The sequence below is a fragment of the Sorex araneus genome, chromosome X (genome assembly GCF_027595985.1).
Source record: "Sorex araneus isolate mSorAra2 chromosome X, mSorAra2.pri, whole genome shotgun sequence".
NCBI lineage: Eukaryota > Metazoa > Chordata > Mammalia > Eulipotyphla > Soricidae > Sorex > Sorex araneus.
Window position 1 is genome coordinate 108,490,843 of NC_073313.1, and position 21,887 is coordinate 108,512,729.

Below are 21,887 nucleotides of genomic sequence, written 5' to 3' on the forward strand. Positions count from 1 at the left end.
CAAACACACCTGGTAAGTACAGAGATCAGATTGAAAACTCAGGTTGCCACTCTCAACCATCATGCTATAGTGTAGTGTGAGAGATGTGTCTAGACGAGTATAAAACAGCAGTTGCACATATAACTTATTACCCAGCTCAAGACTGTCATTGACCAGAAAGTGAATTGCTCATGCAACATTACTACATGTGGGTTTTTGAAATTAATCTTTTTATTAATTTAAAAATTTAGAATTACAGTGACTACATAAATAAGTACCATACTTAGGTACCTGTCCCGTGAGAAAAGTGAAACGGTAATACTGTTACATTACTCTTACTCATTTATGTGCATTAACTATAAAATAACTACAACTGCTAGACTTCTGTTGTTATAGTCTTTGCTGTTCCAAGTGTTTATAATACAAATAAATACACAAGAACCATATTCATTCTACTAGCTGCAGGCTGCTTGGTCTCTTTTTGCCTACTTCTTCTCCCTACATAATATAAAACATGGAGAGTTTCTGGTAGGCCTAGCTTAATTTCCCAGCTCCTGCTTCTCACATCACTCTATAAAGGTGTGTCCCAGCACATGAGGGCAAGAGTCTATCTAGGGAAGCTCTCTGGATGTTCCCGTAAGGTTTAGCTTTCAGAGAACACCTGGAATGGAAGGCTTGGGATGAGTCATCAGGGAAGGGGAAATCACTCCTTTGCTTCAAGATCTTGTTACATGGTTATTTTTTCCCACATTATGGAAATACTGCCACCTCTGGGAAGAAGACAGCAGCTACTTTACCACCCTCTCCCTCACACTCCCTATCCAACAATGCATGCTCCGTGGTCTTTCAGCTGAGAATATTCTACCTTTATTTTAGAAGAAAATATGTGGAAGGGCTGTTCAGAGGCTTGCCCCATATCTATTTTATGAGAACAGAATCTTTTATGCCAAGTCATAGGGAACTTTTACATTTCCCCATTGGTGTGATACACTCTAAGGGGGAAAAATTTCTCTCATCTATAGTCATGGAGTGGGAAATATGGAATTTATGGGTTCTTAATAATTCTTAGTACTCACTAGAGGTCATTCATGTCCCTCTGAGGAGATAAATCTAAAAGGCAGACTTGAGATCTTTGCTAGATAGAATTTATAGTTTTTCTGCAAAGATGATTCCTAAAGCCAGACCCCAGAACATGTAATTTATGCTCTATTATTGCACTCTGACATTTTTGGAGCAGTTTTCTCTAGGATCTGTGATTCAAATCCATACCTGGTGGATTAGAAGACAATGTTTAAATATGTTAGGATAAAGATCTTTATCGGAATGCCCAAATCCCCAAATAAGAAATAACCTAGCTGAAGAGCAAGCATTCAGAAACTTACGATGACTGAGCTTTTTTTGCAAAGTAAATTTGACTCCTGTAATTCAGGAAAGAAAATTTTCCTTTTAAGGTGTTTCTATAATTTAATCTTTTAACCAAATGTTTTGGACTGAATAACTATGACCTCAAGAAAATTAGTGAATATAGAGTTATTTCCTGGTGATTTTTATTTTTATAATACAAGAGTTTAATTGATTTCTATCAATTATCTTATACATTATCAATTTAATTCCTGAAAATTTAGCCTAATTCTCACATCTTTATGGAGATGCCATAGGTTCATGGAGAAAGAAAAACTGGTATCATGAAAGAGTTATTAGCCACTTTGGAGTGAATACGGCCATAGAATGGTATTTTTATCTTCACTCTGCCTCCATATTTGGTTTCTTCAACACCACCACAGATGTTAGGGCAGAGCCATCTATATACAATTCCCTATTTACCTTCCAAGTTACAAGCAATTAAAAAACTACTTGGCAATGGACAGGAAGATAGAGTTTATACCTCAAAAACAAATGGTGTAATGTAGTGTGTGTTTGTGTGTGTGTGCACATAAGTACATGCACATATATATACACCTACATGTATATGAGTATGGGGCATTATTTATTTGTTGTAGGACAAGGTATCATGAAATTCAAATGGTAAAATTTACACAATAATATGTTCACTGTACTACAGAAATCCCACTTCCCTCCCTTCCATTCATGGGAATACTTTCTTGATGGAAACCATGAGGCTTTGTTACTCTTTGACCTGTCAACAAATGTGATTCTCCCAGAAACTAGAACAGCGTTGTGATGTTCTATGTCTATTCCTTCCACAAATAATTGAATACTTCTCTAGTCTCCTCTCAGAAGATGTTTAAGGGCTGACACACCACTCCACATAAAGGAGCAAGTTATGCTGTGCATGGCGTGAAAAAGAACTACATTTGAGTTTGTGTTTTTAGGGCACTGTTGACTCAAGCAAAATAAGCCTGCAGTCCAGCTGCAGCTTGAGTTTTCTTGCTTTACCCTCTCCAATACCTCTGCCTCATCTAACAGTGACCCTTTTCAGGTCTTTCCAGGTACAAAACTTTGACCAAATCTTCAAGCTCTGTTCTGCACACACGACTTGAACACATCTGGCTTATCTGAGCTTCTCCTTCAGTGAATATCTTCCACTGACCTAAAATACAAACACAAAGTTGCATAGAGAGCATAAGAGAACAGAACCAATTTGGAGTCTAACAAGTATACCTCATTCTCACTCTTTTATATACTGACCTGGGGAGTTGGAATACAAATGACATGATTTTTTCTGCAGCATTACCTCCAAGCCAATTTTTGGGATGAAAGATGGACAATGGGTTATGAATTTTTCATTTTAACAATTGAATCCAAGTATAATGTATAACTGTTTCCTCACAAGTAATATCTTGACATTATGTTTGGAAATTTTACAGCATATTGACCATTTACTTACAAAGTGCTCCACTATCAGAATATTAGCTCTTCTGGCAGTTCACTTGGCACCAGGTCATTTAAAGCATTTGAGAAAACAGTGTCTGGTACATTCCTTACTTTTAGGGACTCATTTAGTTGATTTGGTTTACTTGGTTATTTACAGTGCTTTTTTTTCTTTTCTAGAAAACCTTGTTAAAAAATGACTTATCTGTGATTTCTCCTTTTAAAACATTCCTCAATCCATGCCCCATCCCATGGCTCATATCCCACATGTGAGCCCGTTCACTTCAGGTAAGCACATCTGTTTGTCTTCTACTCCATGTCCAGTCTGCTCACATCCTTTTCATGCCCTATTTTCTCTTCTCTCACTGTAGAACGTCCCACGCTTCCAACATATCCTCACCAACTTCTCTGTTGCACTTTCTGTTATGCTAATTGAACATACATTTTTATTTCGGTGTGGCCTCTGTGTCAAACACTATAAACCACCCTACGTTTCTGGACCGTTCTGTTAATGTTTTTTTAAAAAGCCTTCCTGTTCCTGGACTTGCTACTAAAAGGAGGTAAAGTGACATCATGACGCCTATCAGTAACAGTCTTGTAAACCACAGAACCTAAAAAGGTAAGAAAAGAAGAAACAAAGAAAATAGTGCCAGCCAAGAGTTAGGCTTGGGCATGGAAGGGAAACTGAGGATATTGGTGGAGGGAAGGGGACCGTTGTGAGTTGTTTGGGGTTGGAACATTGTGTGCCTGAGACTCAATCATGAATAACTTTGTAACTCTGTAATTCATGGTGATGCAATTTAAATTGTGTCTGAAAATAAAAAGCCTTCCCGGTCTTTCAATGGCAACAACCTGGGGAACTTCTGATCCAAGTTTACTTATGTGCTTCTTCACTCACAAATTTTTGAACCACTTTTCTTTCTTTAGTCACATTAGCATTTGATCCCCCCTTTTTTAAGGACTTGATTTCTCTGCTCCTTTGCCCTCTGATTCTTCATTTTCTCCTATTTTATTTGATTCAATGAAATGGTAGGGGTAAAAAAGAGAGAACGGCCAGGAAAGGGACAAGCTTTTACAAGAGCCTTTTTGTCTATTAGGAGATGAGAGGTGCACTATATAAGAGACCAGGCTTATTCTTCGTCCCCGGGGGACCCTACACAATCATCTCATTACCTCTGTCTTCTGTTACACACATTTTGATGCACACCCCATCTATTTCATCTTCAAATCTTCACTGTTATGGAAAGAGTTTGTTTAAATAATATTTCAGGTCCCTTGGGTGCCTAACACAGTGCTTTGTTCACAGTATCAGCAGAAACATGTTTTTTGAAATTGATATTTTCAAAAGTCATATTGTTATTGTATATGTATATATAATTCTCTGTGTCCTTTATATCTCAGTCACATATAAGTACTCTTAAATCCTTCATTTAAATTCTACTCCCCGATTTTATAAGTATCCTGCAGAATAAATAATTGACTAATTATATTCTCTTTTCAGAGAGTCTCTAAATATATTAGTCTAAACATGTTTCAATTGAAACACACTTTTTGCCAGAATCTGCTTATTTTACAGTTTCCCATTGTTCAATGGTTCTATCATTCACTCAGTCTTTAGAACTGTTACTATACAAGTTACTCTTGTAAAACTATTTTCTCTCTTTGATACTGAACTTGATAATTTAATCTCAGAGATATCCTACAAAGAAACATCACCTCCCTGTATTAATACAATACCTAAGACCTAATTAATACAATAAAACAAATTCCTAATACAGACTACCACCTACTTTCTTACTGAAAGTCCACATCTCTCACTCTGCACACCAAGTTTATCTTTCTCTTTCTAAAAACCAGACCTGAATGCATCATTAATTTATTTTAAAAAACCTCAATAGGATTGAGGGTGGGAAAAGGACAGATATCACATGTACCTTTTCCTTGTCTCCATGTTTTAGTGAAGTAAACAGTATTTGAAAAGTTGAAAAAACAAACAAAAATTTCCCCCCTGAACATTTCTTGCTGTAGCCGAGAAAGTCTCCAAGCATCAGTGAGTGCTCTCCTGGTGATCTAAGCACTAACTGGGGTGGTCCCTTGCACCCCAAGGCCTGAGCAGCAACATATCCTCAAACCCTTATAAGCATTGAATTGTTTGGGCAGCTGGGCTGAGTATTGCCAGGAATGGCCTCTACTGCTTGGGAAGCTCCCCCACTCGGAAAAAGAAAACCAACTCCTCTGGGATTCTCTGGTGTGGAGATCAAGTCCAACTTCATTGTAAGGCATATTGAACTCTTCAAAATCTCACTTCATTTAAGCAGGTGCTTAAAAAAATTAATCTTGCAGCCAAAAACAACTTTCTAAAGCACCATTTCTGTATCATTACACTTTGTTATTCTTCAGAAAATTCCCATGCCTTACATATAAATTTTTCATTGGCTTCTTCCAGGCCATCTGACTACTTCCTACCTTGAATTCTTTTCACCTTCCAGAGATCCTGTTCGGGCTTTCTAACTGTTTCTCGCCCACACCCACCCCCTCACACCCACATTTCTTGTTTTCTTCTGTGTTCAGTCTTCTCTCAGTCTATAGCCTTTCCCTGAACTTTATCTCCTGACCTGTTGCTCAGTTACACCCTTTTCTTTCAAAACATACCTCCTCCCTGAAGCCTTCCTTAACTAAGCCCACCTGGTTCTCATATCATTGTTCTCTGCAGATTCTTTTGAGCACTTAGGTATATAACTCCTCAGAACTATACAATTTGCACTGAAGGTATTTTCAAGTTATGTCTTGCCTATCAGAATTCCCTGGGGATAGAAATTCTGTGCCTTTTATTCCCTAGGAAGGGTTCCTCATCCCCACTGCCAAGAAGTACCTATTGCCTAGGCTCCATCTAGCTTTTAAAGGGTGAGAGGTAAGGTCTAGTTGAGTACCTGGGTTCTTTTAAAGAAACATGTCCATCAAGAAGCAGTTTTGAAGTCAAAGATAACTTTTGATAAAATCAAGGAATTGATGTCATTTGTTTTCTCTCTCTCAGTTTTATCACCAAATGACATGTCCTTCCAGATATATATGTTCCACAATATTCCAGATCTGGAATCTTGAGAACTTTGTCAAACGGTCTCCAGACTCTGGTTTTTATTAAAGAGTTTTAGGAAACCTTAACCTGAGGGTAGCTTAAGCTTAGACTATATCTGAAATTGCATTCACAATGATCAAGTTTTTCGGTTTACATTCAGACTTCCTGTTCACTATTGAGTTACCCAAAGAGAGCTAGAACATCATTTCATGAGTACACTGCTTACGGTCACTGTTCTTTAGCAACACAAAGGCACTTTGTTGGTCTCTATGCTATCTTGGAAAATAGTGTATTTTCCAGTGTCAATAAAGAGAGAGAGGTATCACTTACTCAGGGTTGTCCTGGTAACCAGCTTGAAATGATGGAGCTCGTCAAACATTCTCTTGGATATCTTCTCAATATGAAAGTGCTGAAGGATACCTGGGGGCAAGCAAAAGTGGTGCAGGTGGTAAAGCACTCTCTTTCTGGAACAACCAACCCCTTTTTCTGCTTAGACTGACCATATCATCTCATTACTGGGGCTTAGGAGTATAGAGTTGGACTGTGTAATGTGCTTAACCAAGAACTTGGATTGCTCAAGGGTTTTAATTGACTCCATTTGTTTCCTTGGCTCACGGATTTCCTTCTAGTTCTCCAGAGGATGGAGATAAGGGAGATAGTGAAGCTGACCATAGGCTCTCCTCTGAGTGAAAGCCACATGGAATCAAACATGGGTACTTGTTGGAGTTTCTGAAACTAAGGGCAGTATTAGAAATTTGCCCTTGGCCCAAGTCTGGGTAGAACATGTTTCTGCAAAACCCCTGGACTTTCCTTCTGGATAAATAAGCCAAGCGAGCCAACAGTGAGATTTCAGGCAATTATTGTGTAGATGGAGAAGCCATCATTGCTTTTGAACTAGCAACAAAACATTTTCCTCTGGGTCATATTCCCAATTCCATTAGGAAATATTCCCAGCACCTTTAGCCTTTCCCTTATTAAAAATGGGGAGCATTAAAAATAAGGGAGCACATATAGTCTCAACTTTGCTAGACTGTCTCTTATTAGAATAACACACAAACAACCAAAATACTTCCTTGCATTTAAGGAGTAAGTGTGTTACCAGCCCACTTCAACAATTCTCAAGATATCTGTAGAGAACACTGTAGTAAAGCATGGGGTTTTCTCTGCCTATTGGACACAAACCTTGATTAACCCATCACTATGAACAAGAGGCTATTCAGATGTTACACTAGCAAATTAAAAAAAAAACAACTGCACAACCTCTGTAGTGTGAGAAATGTGTGGTGACAAATAGTGACCTCCCAGCTAGGGAAGCCAACAGAACAGTGCTTAGTCCTAGGTAAGCAGTTACAGAGAGGCAAAGAAGTTGTAAATGGAAAATCAACATTCCTCGGCATATAACAAAAATAAACATAGATCTGAAATGTGTGTTCTAGCATGTTTTTAAAGGGATGGGGAAGAACTCCTTCTTTCAAAAAAGACTGTTGTGAAAAGGAAGAGGAAAAAAGCCACGCATATACTAAAGTAGATGTTTCTCAATGTATGATCCTTGTGTCACATGCATTGGAATAACATGGCTATTAGCTAAAAATTAAAATGATTAGACCCTACTGAACTCATCGTTTGGTATTCTACCAAGTAAATTCATTTAAAAACATTTCCTAACATTGTGCTAGAGTGCACTAAAATTTGAGCTTTCTCAATCTTATACTGGAACCAGTAGAAAAATGATGTGCATATTTTCTGTAAAAATTTCCCCTCTACATTTGGATACCTATTTACAGGAGTTTTATAAACATGGAATTATTTTAATGCTTTTAATATCACAAAAAAACAGAATGTGCTTTGGGTATCAGAAAGATAGAATAGTTGTCAGAGCACTTGCCTTGAGTGCGGCTGACCTGTTTCAATTCCCAGAATTGCATATAGTTCTCTGAGCTCTTCCAAGAGGTGGTGGGGAATGTACACTGGTGGAAGGATGGGTGTTTGATCATTGTATGATTGTAACCCAAACATGAAAGCTTGTAACTATCTCAATCATGGTGATTTAATAAAATTTAAAAAAAATAAAAATAAATTTTAAAAAAGAGTTATCCCTGAGCAGAGGGCCAAGAGTAAACCCTGAGCAAGCCAGTTTTGGCCCCCAATTAGCAACAACAACAACCCCCCATAATGTGGATTGTTATGGTAATTAATGTGAAAAATGAGAAAAGAATTGGGTATCAAAAATGACATTGTTATCTGGGTGAGGCTATAATGATCTTGTAGGAAGGCAAGATATTTTAAGTTGTTCTTATAAGGCTTGCTCTTCAAGCCCTTGTTCTCCCTTGAACATATTTCTTGCTTGTCTGTCTTAATGTTCCTTTTCTTGCCTTTTTGCTCTCTGGAGAACCTGTGTTATATCTTGAACACGCACTTCTCCTTTTCTCTCTCCTCACATCTTTCTAAATAAGTTTCAATAAAAATATCTTGCATCACAAAGTAAGAGTAAATTGTTCTTATTGCAATGTACATAGCATAATTCAAGTAACTTAGAAACAAAAAGAACAAGTGGATTTTTGTGTTTGTTAAGCTTCTTATTGGATAGAACAGTAGACTACTGTTTGAATCCCTAGATGCACATTTTAAAAGAAATACATTAAGGAAGAAAAAAAAGCACTTTTAGGAAAAAAACATACATATCCAGACCCCATTTCCAGCCAATGAATAAGAATCTCTGGGAACAGGCCAGTTACTTGGAATTAAAAATCCTTTCCCAGATAATTCTGATCTTTAGACAAATTTGAGAACCTCTCCCCCAGCCCTTGGTGATATGCAAAAGACAACAAAATTTAGGGATCTGTACTTTTTGGCACATGTCAGGTATTCATGAACATTTTTCACTCATGATCACTTTTGCCTAAGAATTTTTACATGGCCTTAGGTATAGAGGTATATGAGATGTTTATACAAATCAAATGTTTATTAATGATATAAAAAGTTATTTTAAAACAACATGATCCAGCATATGAATCTAGAGACTACACCATAGTCCAAACTAAAGGTGATTAAAATAATACCTAAAGACAGTAGAAATGAGGGCCAGAGGATTGTTCTATGGTTGGAAGCTTGCCATAAGTTGGGGGACCACTGTTAGTACAGAGAAGGGACCACTATGATAATGATAGATGGAAATGATCACTCTTTACAAGATTTAAGTTATGGAAGAGGATAAAGTAAAATATATGATACCATTTCAGTAACAATATTAAAACAGTTCCCGAAGAAAAAGAGAGGGGGCGGGTGTTTATGATAGAGGTAGGTTGAGGGAGAGAAGGAAGGAAACTTGGGATATTGGTGGCAGGAATTGTGCACTGGTAAAGGGATGGGTATTGGAGCATTGCGTGACTGAAACCCAATCATGAAAAACTTTGCAATGGGGTAGCTCATGGTGATTCAATTAAAAATTTTAAAACATCTTAAGGTTATAATAACAACCATGTTATTCTGACCCAAAAATTGAAACTGGTTAAAACCAAACTTTAATAAAGTGCTTTTTCCTTTCTTTCCTTTTGTATCTCTTATAAAAATTTACAAGATATTAATGTTGCTTTGCTCACCCTTTCGAATGGTCCAAACGTGGACCTCTACCTGAGGCTGTCTCTCATTTTCTAGTGCTATTTTTCTGGTTGTCTCCCCATCCTCCATGAACACAGACTCATACACAGGCATTGTTTCTTCTCCACAGAAGTAGCCTTTGTTGTCAAAGCCTTGGCCTGGAAGTTCTTCTGGAATCCAGAAACCAAATATAGTTTTGTCATGGTTAGAAACAAACTTCTATGTTTAAGTTTTTCACTATTCCTAACACCGTACACTCGTCAAAAGTAGATAACTAATAATATTACTACAAAGATGGAATGGAAATTCCACTCATATTTACTTGGCTCAGCTTGGGTTGGTCTGTAACAGTTACCAAGAAACAGAAAAGAATATAAGCATTATTTTAAGCCCACGCAATGACAAATTCTGAAGAGGGTTGGACCACAGACTAAACTGGATCCACCCACAACCACATGAGGGGCACCAACCTTCATGAAGAATGTGGTCAGGTATGAATCTCTTAGACACTTGAGAGAGCATAGGATTTTTCCTGCTGAGTAATGTTCACAATCTGTCTAGCTCAATGCTGACAAGAGAAATCCAGGAAATGGGCTGAGAACGACCCTTGATTAAGTTCCTTGACATCATTTAATTATACTTAGAAAACATTTATGATACTCATTTATGTACGTATACTTGCCCAAGAATCATCCAAATTGGCTTGACATCTCTGAATGTGCTTTGATTTGTTTGTAAGAGAAACAATAATACCGGATCAACACCAGAGCCAAAAGCTAGATGTCAGATTAGTCATATGTATGCTATGCCAAATGAATTGTTGGGAGATGCAAAAAATTAATCAAATCCCTCAACTATGGGTCATTTAAAGTATAAACTAAATTGCTGGATTTCTTCAACTTTCTGGGATAAAGATACCAGGCCTCTAATACTCCCATTCTTCTCTACCTTCCACTTTCTTCAACTTCCTACCAAAAATAGTTTCTTTTGGTTAGTTATTGTGAATTAAGTTTTATTACAGACCTCTTAATCAGCAACCACTTCATTTTTTTTTTTTGCTTTCTGGGTCACACCTGGTGAAGCACAGGGTATACTCATGGCTCATGCACTCAGGAATTACGCCTGGCTGCGCTCGAGGGACCATATGAGATGCTGGGAATCGAACCCAGGTTGGCCGTGAGCAAGGCAAACTTCCTACCTGCTGTGCTATTATTCCAGCCCCTCAGCAAACACTTCAAATCAGGAAAAAAAAGAAATTCTGGATACCCTGAAGACTTTCAATACGTGCAGAAGCCATCTATAAAAAAAGAACTGATAAAACTGATGAGTGCTGAGTGCCTTGCATCTGTGATCCAAATTATGAAGCTATTGTTAGCAGATCAAAGGCACAGAGAGAAGTTGTAATTAAGTTGTGATTGCATGTCTATTGTTGACTTGACTAGTATCCACACTCTCACCACCATTTTGGCACTGGGACAAAACTAGTCTTCCCTTGACGATTCCAAATTGGGTTACTCAATTTGTAGAGAATCCTAAATTCAAACCACCTCCTTCTCAATTATTTAACAACTCAGTGGGCCAGTCTTTGGGGTAGTAGGTAATTAAGAGATATGCCAGAACTTTTCAAATTTGTGGAGAATGGAGGATGCCACTGAGTGTACAGGATGCTCTACATATTTATCAACCTTGTAATGATAGCCAAGAGCATTTGCTAAACCTGAATCACCAGTTTATCATTGATTACGGCTATAATTGCTGTAGGAAATTCAGGATTGTGCTATCAGAACCTTTAACAGGGATAAAAAATTTCTTTATTTCCTAAAGAGTAACCTTGCACAACACCCTCCCTTCCATAAATGACTCATCAAAAAGACATACAAACAAAACAATAAATCAGTTCTTCAACCCTGACATTTTAAAATATAAAGTAAGTAAAGAATGTCTGTCTTTGGAATTATTAACTAGGAAACACACATCTTCTTAACTATGAACTAGGAAACATGTACTTTATTCCAAATCCTTCACCTCAAGGTGCTTTCTGATCACTCAATGTTCACCTATTTCCATTTACTATCACAGAGGTATTCTATCCTGAATTCTTTTCTGACTATTCCAGTTTCCACTGAGAACACTGATGTCCTGACTCTCTAGACTTAAGAAATGGAGAAACTACTTCTTAAAGAAGTGGTGATAAGTGATGTAGAAGCAGCATGTTCTTAGCCCCATAACTGGTTAAAGACTTACAGGGGTGGTAATTATTGTAATCCAAAAGGGGCATGTAATTCTGAGAATCCCAGGTATTGGATGGTATGGTGGGGCCTAAATGTGAAGATGGAAGTGGAAGGCACACACAATCCTATAGGTAGCCACTGATATGTAAGACAAGGCCAGACTCTGTCAGAGCAAAGGGAAGAGAGAAAGAGAAAACTCACATCTTTTATTTTGGCCTTAGTCTGTTCCTTGGAGGAGCTTGCAATATTTCATTACAATGAAACACTTGGCTGGGACATCAGTGAATTTTATTTATCTAGTTTTTCCTTATCAACAACAAAAAACTGAGTTTACTATTTCTTTTTCCATCAATATTGTTCCCTCCTCACTCCTTCATTCCTTTTCCTCTGTGTCATGTATTATTTCCTAAGAGGCCAACAATGTCATGATCTTTCCATTTCTCATCCTTTCACACTATTCAGGAGTCTACTTAAATATCACTTCTTCAGAAAAAAACTTCCCTGACTGCTCTTTTGAAATTGTCCCTTCTCCCTGCCCCATTCACTTGCTTTTCCTTCTCGGTACTTATCACAACCCAAAACGACCTTTTGCTTTGTGTTCATTGTCTTTCTTCTCCACCAGAATGAGAGGAGCATGCTGTCCCAGTAAACTTCAATGATCTTGTTTATCTTTCCTCAATGCCTATAACATAGTCTTGCACATAATAGAAGTTTCCAGATTAAATGCACAAAGGGGTTAATGAGCTCCTGAAGTTCTGGAGTTGTTGAGTACCTCAAGCATGTATTCTGGCTTATGTGAATCATGGTTATTTCTAGACACTGTGACTATGGAGAGATTCAATATATAGACACCAAGGTCTAGCTCACTGAGAGACAGGTGCACAGAATGGAGCAGAAACAGTCTTATTCCATGTTACTTGATACATTCTCTCTATACATATCTAGTAGGGTGTGAAAATAAGAAGGGTTTTTCTTCTAGAGAAAAAGATTTAATTAATCAGACTCTTTCCCAATATATTATTAATTGGGATTCTGCAGTATAGTTCTTAAGACTTTAGATTTATTGTTTTTAATTACAAAAACAGTAATGTTCATTATTAAAATTTTAGAAAATACCTATAAAACAAAGGAGAAAAAAGCTATCCATAATTCAGTTATCCAAGTTAGTCCACGTTTATATTCTACCATGTACTCTTCCAGCCCTTATGTTTTAATCTAAGCATTATAGATATTTCTGTTTTATAATAAAGAAATGAAATCATAATATACATATTGTTTTGTAGTTTGCTCTTTATGGTTAACAGTTACATTGCAAGCATCATTGTGTGCTATTAGGTCTGGAAGTGCAGTAATTTTTTTGGTTTTATTTTGGAGTTACATCTGGTTGTTCTCAGGGTTTACTCCTGGAACTGTGGTCAGGGATCACTCTTCATGACACTGATTGGGAGATCATATGTGTGCCAGGGATAGAACATCGATTGGTCGCCTTAAGGCATGTGCCTTATCTGCTTACTATCTCTCTAGCACCTGTATAGTGATTTTAGTGCATTTACAATACTGAACACACATATATAATAATTTGTTCAAATAGTTCCCATTTAATAAACATCAGCAACCAGAGTCCAGTTATTTAAAAGGTAATGCTTATTTATTATTCATTGTGTTCTCACACCTTTTTTTATTTTTTCCTTTATTTTTCTTTTATTTGAATAACCCGAATAATAAAATTATAAGCACACAACAAAATGAAAGATTTTAAAAGGCTTATCTTATCTTGGCATAGTTTAGGAAATGGTTGAATTTTATTGTTTTGTATTACTTACATGACTTAGTCATTAGATTCTTCACAGAAAAAAATATGAACTACTTCTAAGTAACATTAAAAAGTTTTAGGATCTTGTAAAATTGCAATTTGTAAATAATGACATACTAGTGTTGTTGTTGGTCCCCATATCCTTAGCATCTTCAATGTGCACTCTCTCCCCTTAATGAATTTCATTTCCTCATCAGTTTCAATGCTCAATTATCTACTCCAACACTGCTCAAAATTTTTACACCTTTGGACTAGTGTCTATTGTGCATGCCAGCATGCATCCATGGACCAGCAGTTGTAACTGAAGTGGTAAACCAGTTTTCAACATTTCTGTCCCTGTGGCCTTGTGGTTGAAGAACACTATTCTACTCTATATTGGATAGTTCTTATCTTTCCTATTCATACCTGCTCCTATTTACTCTGGAAGATGAGGGTCATTACATGAAAAATATTCTATTTATTACATAAATTACCACTTCCCAACTTTATGTATACTGTAATCACCTAGAGGAGCCTGTTAAAAATCAGTTTTTGATTTAGTAGATCTGGGGTGGTGGCCTGAGCAACTTCATTTCCAACTAATGACCAAGTGTTGCTTTAATCACTACTTATAGTGAGACCATAAATCACCCTGGGGACTACTGCTGTAGTTCCTAAATGTGCCTACACATTAGTACCATATGAATTTCCTTTAAAATTTTCAAAGCTTATGTTACACCCCAAATAAATTAAGTTATAATCTTCGGAGATACAACATAGGACTTTTAGAAGTATTCCAGGTGAACAGAAAATTCCAATGTGCCTGAAGTTTGGGAACAATTGGTCTACAGGAAGAAGTACTAAGTTCATGTTTATCTACAACTCAAAAGAAATTGAATAGAAGGGAATAATTTATCTCTTTCTACATTAAAATTTTTCTTTTCATATGTTTTTAAAATGTTTTCAGGTTGGGAGGTTATCATAAGAAATGCTGAAGTTATATATCTGGAAGCAACTAATTCACTGGCTCCTTGAATGCTGTGGGTGGACAGGCCTTAAAAAAATCTACCACAGCCATTTCATTTATCAGAGGAGAAACTGAGGCTTTGAGACATAAAGCCCATTAGTCTTCACACAGGAAACCAGTGTTAGAGCCAGAGATAAAATGCTTGATTACCAATCTCATACTCGATTAACCCCAATATTTTGTTATATTTGAGTCTATCGTCTGTGTTTAAAACATCACTCATTTGAATAATTTGCATTTGGGGGGCAATCAACATTTTCTACAAGTTGGAAAGGTCAGTGTTGTGAAAGCAAGCTGAGATACAATTATTAACTCTTTTATTCTAAGATACTTTATACACACCAGTTTTCTCATACTTAGTATTTGTCCTCATTTCTAGAATTTCACAGTTGGAATAGAGCTTAGAAACCAATTGTGTTAAACTTTTCATTGTACAGATGTGACTGGTCTTAACCAAGGCATAATTAACATATTTCCAAGGTTGATTTATATTAGAACCAAAATCTAGTTTCCTTTTAACTGTATTCATCTTCATTCTGTCTTAAAAGAAAGCAAATGTGAGTGTGCTCTGATGAGTTAGAGATAGAAAAAATAAAGGTAATGCTAGTCATTCTATATAATTATAATAACCTGATTTTTCTATTATTTCAGAAACATGGCATAAGTTTAGTGCTTGGCACTACAAGGATTCAGAGATATGGTAGACACAGTATGTCCCCAGTCTTTTTCTGAGTATTAATTTCTTCCTGATCATCCCTTTGAGAGAGGTAAAATAAAGTTAATTAATACAATTACTATTGTAAATATATGGCAGGTTATTTTTATGTATGAAGCTTAAACTCATGAATAATAACCATGTGGAAAGGTCCGGAGATAGGTCAAAGAACCAAGAGCATACTTTGAGGAATGAAGACCTAGTTTTGGTCCCTGACACTGCATTGTTACCTGAGCACTTCCAGGAGTAACACCTGAACACTGATTTGAGGGCAGTTCAACTAAGCAGTTCGTGAGCACTACCTGTTATTTCCCCCAAACAAAAAATGACCAATTTTGTTCAACGCACCTTTTGCCTTTTTACCTGGACACACCTTGCAGCACTTTCCATCTATTTTCTGAGGGTACTTGCAGGGGTACCGATTGGGACAGTGAATTTTCTTACACTCTTGCTTGGTGACATTGCAAGTACATAGCACACACTCAACAATGCCAAATGCCCGGAGGTTTGGGTGCCAGGACTCGCCATGAGAATAGGTTTTTCCATTGGAAACACATACTGGAAGAAAAAAAGTAATGAGAATTAAAGACTAGGAAACGAAAATGGATCCCTGCGCTCAAAACCCAACTCCTGAACTTGTTAAGAAATGTTTCATCCTTTATCATGGCCATGGCATGGAGATATCAACCTAAAACACAGCTTGGTTAGGAGAGATGAAGTCATAAAATTTGCTTATAAATGGATAAACATGGAGAGTATCGTGCTAAGTGAAATGAGCCAGAAAGAGAGACAGACATAGAGGGACTGCACTCATTTATGGAGTATAAAATAACATCACATGAGGCTGACACCAAAGGACAGTATATACAAGAGCCAAGGTGATTGCTGCATAGCTAGAGGACTGCTTCATGAGCGGAGGGGAGAAGGCAGATGGAATAGAGAAGGGATCACCAAGAAAATGATGGCTGGAAGAACCAGTTGGTATGGGAAAAGCATGCCGAAAGTAGATGATGAACCAAACATGATGACCTCTCAGTGTCTGTGTTGCAAGCTCTAATGCCCAAAAGTAGAGAGAGAGTATGGAGAATATTGTCTGCCATAGAGGCAGGGGGAGGGTGGGAAAGGGGGGGGTATACCTGGGATATTGGTGGTGGGAAATGTGCACTGGTGGAGGGATGGGTGTTTGATGATTGTGAGATTGTAACCCAAACATGAAAGCTTGTAACTATCTCACAGTGATTCAATAAAATTAAAAAAAATTAAAATATCACAGTTTGGACCTTTTTTACCATCAGCAACTATTCAGGCTCTTGGCGGTGACTTCTGGATACTCTCAAGTTCTTGACACATATTGGGTCATCAATAAATTTTGACGGAGAATCAAATAAATTAATGAAAGTATAGTATTATCTGTCTTGAATATCTGATAAGGAGAATTAAGTACTATGTAGCATTAGTACCTGAAGCCCAGGAAAGCTATATGCAAAAATGAATGTGCATTACAGTGAACCGGCACTTTCCAGATCTTGAAATAAATCCACTTGAAATGTAAAATTCTATGAGAGTATGATTTATAGACATAGATGTACATGAGCGATAACACAGTAGATAGGGCTTTTTCCTTGCATGCGGCCGACCCGGGTTTGATTCCTCTGTACCTCTCGGAGAGGCTGGCAAGCTACCCAGAGTGTCCCGCCCTCACGGCAGAGCCTGGTAAGCTACCCATGGTGTATTCAATATGCCAAAAACAACTCTCACAATGGAGATATTACTGGTGCCCACTCAAACAAATCAATGAACAACAGGATGAAAGTGCTACAGTGCTACAGATGTACATGAAAGTTTATATTGCTGTCCTGTTCTCAGGTACAAGTGGAAGGTACTTAAAGAAGATTGAGAGGGCAAGGATTCACACTTATTGGGAAAGTTATTAAAGGGTATTTTTTATATATCTAAACCCCCATCAGTGTCCTCTCTCTACGGTGGCTGTAGAGATTCAGCTACAACAAATCACTGTCTGCCCTTCAGGTATTCTTGTGTGATCTCACATTTGTTGAGATGAAGTGGAATCACTGGCTTCACATTTTTTTGAGGAGCAAGTAATGGACTATAAGACAAAGACCTGTGTAGGGAAGAATATCCTATAAGGCAAGAATATCCTATAATGCAAACTGCAGGTAACTATTTCCTACTATAAGGAATGGAGTTCGACTTCAGAATAAGAACTGCATAGGACTGAAAATGAAGAGGTTTTGAGAAGTTCTCTCAGTTTGTGAAAGTGCTGAGGCATTCTGGAGATTTCAAGCCATGACAAGGTCTGGGTGTGTTTCTCATTATTCCCATCACCTCATCATACCCAGGGAGACCTGTCCGCATCCCAATCAATAACATCTCTAGGGTTGGTTGTATCACTTAAGGTGGGGCTAGGGTAGAAGAAAAAAGCCCCACTTGGGGCGTTTCTAGGAATTGACTGATTTGGCTGAAAGACAATGGCCTCAGAAGGATGAATCACCAGCTATTTCTTTCTCATCAAGTCCACTGGGTCACATTAGGAAATATGGATGATGTTGGCTGCCTTTTCCTGTCCTTTGCAAGAACTGTTACAGTACTAGACACTCAAACAGGTCAATGCATGTGAAGATTTCCAAGAACCCAAGGAACCAGAGAAGATCCCAACCTCACAGTGAGGTAAAATGGGGACTTGATAGCTGAATTGTGAAACTCAGTGCAGTGGACAGACTCATAAGAGAGGCCAGAAGCGTGATTCTCTTTAGCCTTCACTTATCTTTCTTTTGAGATAGTGGGATGTAATTGGGTAAAAGGTCTGCTTCAGAAAAACATAGGCTGAACTCAAGTCCGAATGGCGATATCCTTTTTCACCCTCTTTGATTTTTTCAAGGTAACAAGTAGAGGTGGTTCACAGGAGTAAATTGTTAGCAGGAATGCTAAGGAACAGAGTAAGCAGGATTCAAAAGTTACATAGCTAGGTTCCCTCTCCCCTAAACATTTGGACTAAGAGAGCAATCCATACTGGGTGAGGTCCTACACCCTAAAGTACAACAGGATGAGGTCAGTTCTCAAGAGGAAAATGCAGCCTTCACCCCACCAACAAATTCCCAAGATGATTTTGAATCATCTTGCTAGGGCATTGAGCAGTGGGAGTGGGAACAACTGATTCTTCAGTGAACTATAATAGAAAGGTCAAGAGCGAAACTCCAGCATCCAAATCAATGGGAGCAAATGAATAAATGTAAACCAGCTGGTCTTTTGTAAGACACAGAATCAAGGGATGAGACTCTGCCCAGAAAATGAAGAGGCCTATGAAAATTATTGGATTTAGAGTTTTCAAAGTCCATTTTCTGATATTTTTTAAAAGACTTCGAAATATTTTCACAGCAAATGGAATATATTGGAGGCAATTTTAGATTGAAAATCAAATTGGACTTTTACCTAATTCCTTCTCCTTTTAAAAATTCATATCAGAATGCCTTGGAATTTAAAAATAATAAATTTCAAATCAAACCCAGATCAATAGTAAATATTTCCAATTCTTTTAATACATCACCATTTTATTAAGAGCTTTATTTTGATTGTTCATCTTTTAAGCCTGTTAGTTTCAAAACCAATTTAATTTTTTTATCTGTAATCTGAAATTTACATCTAACTAGTAACAGATGTGATCAACTAGCTTTGGCTTGACTAACTTTGCTGAGATTTATAGTAGGAGTTCTTTGTAACGGATTGTTTTTCACCCATGTTATTCAATCATTTGGTTTAATAATTTATTACCTTTAACCTATTCAGAGAACTGCCTTTGATTTGTTTTTCCTTTAAAAGAAACAAAACAAGTTTGCGGTTTCATAAAAAGGAACCAGCTGAGCTTTTGCTTCAAATTGCTGGTTGATATGATGCCTAAAAAAATGTAATAAGCAGTCAATAGATTGAACTTCTCCGCCCACGCCCACTACTTTGGAAGAGGGTGCGTTGGCGACCAGAAAACTCAAAGCAGGAAGTTTTCCTGCATAGGACCATAGATATGTGTGGGTACCTGTTGGTTAGCTCAGTGGAGTGCATGTCAGTGTTAAGCTGCTTAGCCTTCCTGAGCTCAGCCACTAGGTGTCCAAATTTCTCACGGGATTACTCATTTCTGACAATCTCCCTGTTTAAAAATTTGAGGCCCTAAATATGTATGTTTAATTAGAACCCCAGAAAAATCTGGGTGTGATGAGGTATGAGAATTGCCATTTCTAATGCATGGGCAAGAGCTTCAAAGCATTTGGCATTAAGTAAAGTATTCCACTTGGGGAATAAAACATTCATTCTGTTAAACACACAAAGATGCTTCAATGTCCAGAGGCAACTAAGAACACGCTTGAGGATGCCATATTTTCTTTGTATTCTTGACTTTTTCTTTTAAATAAGGACAAATGATACTGAAACATAAACTATAAAATACATAACCAGGGAAAACAGGTGTTAGGAGGACTGGTCAATGGTTATATCTAACCACAAGTGTGTGTGTGGCTGAGGGTAGGTAAGATAGAGAAGAATGATTATGCTGGACAAGAACTGAGGTTAAATGTAGGTAAAGGGATATTCCTAATAACCTAACAGCATTGCAAAAAACAATGCCCAAAAGGAGAAAGAGAGAGAGAAGTAAGAGAGGGGGTGTGTGAAAGCTTTTCCTCCTGAGAACTGACCCCACCCTGTTGTACGTTAGGGTGTAGGCCCTCACCTAGTATGGGCATTGGAATCCTGTATAACTAAAATCCAATCATGAACAGCTTTGTAAGGGTCTATCTCATAGTGATTCAATTAAAAAGTTTTAAAAGATGAAATATAAAATATATTTAAGGATTTCCTTAGAGTCACTTGACCACACATACTGTGTAGAATTTAATTAAGGTGGAGTGATACACATGTGAATGCATAATATGCATGGGAGAAAGAGTTTGTTCTCAATGCTAGTTCTCCATACAGCAGGGATACTGAAAACTTTCTATGGATGCAGTGCAAAATAAATATCACCCTTACCTTGTCCGTGCTTGTGTTTGTTATTAATGACTATCTGCACAATGGTGCCTGAAGCTTGCTGGGAATCCATAAGAGCTCCTCGATGACTTCTGGCCCCAGGAAAGCGGGGCAGACCTCCAGCCTGCCGGCTTGGTGGAGGATCATAGTAAGAGCGATGGTAAGAATGTCTCTATAAAATATAAGAACAGATTTAGTGCCCCAAATCCACCTGTGAAAAGTAAAGACCATCTGATTCTTTACAGTGATGAACTCTGATATTAACTGCATACCCACCAACATCACCAGAAGTACAGAAGTAAAACAGCACTGACAATATGCAGATATTTTTCTCTCTTCTTATAGGTATAAATCTAGTTATACTTATAAACTTATAAATCTAGTTAAGCTAGATTTACAGACAAACTGTTTAGGGAGAAAGCAGCTTTTTTATTTTTTAATTTTTAATTAATAGTTTATTTTTAATTAGTGAGTCAACGTGAGGGTACAGTTACAGGTTTATACATTTTTGTGCTGATGTTTCCCCCATACAAAGTTCAATAACCCATCCCTTCACCAGTGTCCATTCTCCACCACCAGTAAACCCAACATCCCTCCCACCCTCCCCAGTCCCGTCTCCCCCCACCCCACCCTGCCACTATGGCATGGTATTCCATTTTGTTCTTTCTCTCTCTGATTAGGTGTTGTTGTTTGCAATAAAGGTGCTGAGTGGCCATTGTGTTCAGTCTCTAGTCTATATTCGGCCTGCATCATCTTTCCCCCACATGACCTCCAACCACATTTTACTTGGTGTTCCCTTCTCTGAGTTGCCCAGAATGAGAGACCAGCCTCCAAGCCATGGAGACAACCTTCTGGTACTTATTTCTACTATTCTTGGGTGTTAGTCTTATAGTCTATTATTCTATATTCCACAGATGAGTGCAATCTTTCTATGTCTGTCTCTCTCTTTCTGACTCATTTCACATAGCATGATACTTTCCATGCTGATCCACTTATATGCAAACTTCATGACCTCATTCTTTCTAACAGCTGCATAGTATTCCATTGTATAGATGTACCAAAGTTTCTTCAACCAGTCATCTGTTCTAGGGCACTCAGGTTTTTTCCAGATTCTGGCTATTGTAAACAGTGCTGCGATGAACATATAAGCGCAGATGTCATTTTGACTATACTTTTTTGCTTCTCTGGGATATATTCCCAGCAGTGGTATTGCTGGGTCAAATGGAAGTTCAACCTCTAGTTTTTTGAGAATCGTCCATATTGTTTTCCAAAAGGGCTGAACTAGTCGGCATTCCCACCAGCAGTGTAGAAGGGTCCCTTTCTCCCCACATCCTCTCCAACAGTGGTTGCTTTTGTTCTTTTGGATATGTGCTAGTCTCTGTGGTGTGAGGTGGTATTTCATGGTTGTTTTGATCTGCATCTCCCTGATGATTAGTGATGTAGAGCACTTTTTCATGTGCCTTTTGGCCATTCGTATCTCTTCCTTGGGAAAGTTTCTGTTCATTTCTTCGCCCCATTTTTTGATGGGATTGGATGTTTTCTTCTTGTAGAGTTCAACCAGTGCTTTATATACCATTGATATCAACCCCTTATCTGATGGGTATTGC

At 37.7% G+C, this 21,887-nt stretch overlaps 1 protein-coding gene across 2 annotated transcripts in view; it reads right to left on the reverse strand.

Moving 5' to 3' along the window:
* Positions 1-212: 212 nt before the first annotated feature.
* CHRDL1 (chordin like 1) overlaps positions 213-21,887 on the reverse strand; it is a 153,003-nt gene continuing 131,328 nt past the window's right edge. For both annotated transcript variants that reach the window (XM_004606302.2, XM_004606301.2), the window contains exons 8-12: positions 20,284-20,452; positions 15,598-15,807; positions 9,487-9,654; positions 6,218-6,307; positions 213-2,530 (exon numbers count right to left, since the gene is read on the reverse strand). In XM_004606302.2, coding sequence (XP_004606359.2) covers positions 2,400-2,530; positions 6,218-6,307; positions 9,487-9,654; positions 15,598-15,807; positions 20,284-20,452 — 768 coding nt within the window. In that variant the 3' untranslated portion in view covers positions 213-2,399. The remainder of the gene's footprint in view (positions 2,531-6,217; positions 6,308-9,486; positions 9,655-15,597; positions 15,808-20,283; positions 20,453-21,887) is intronic.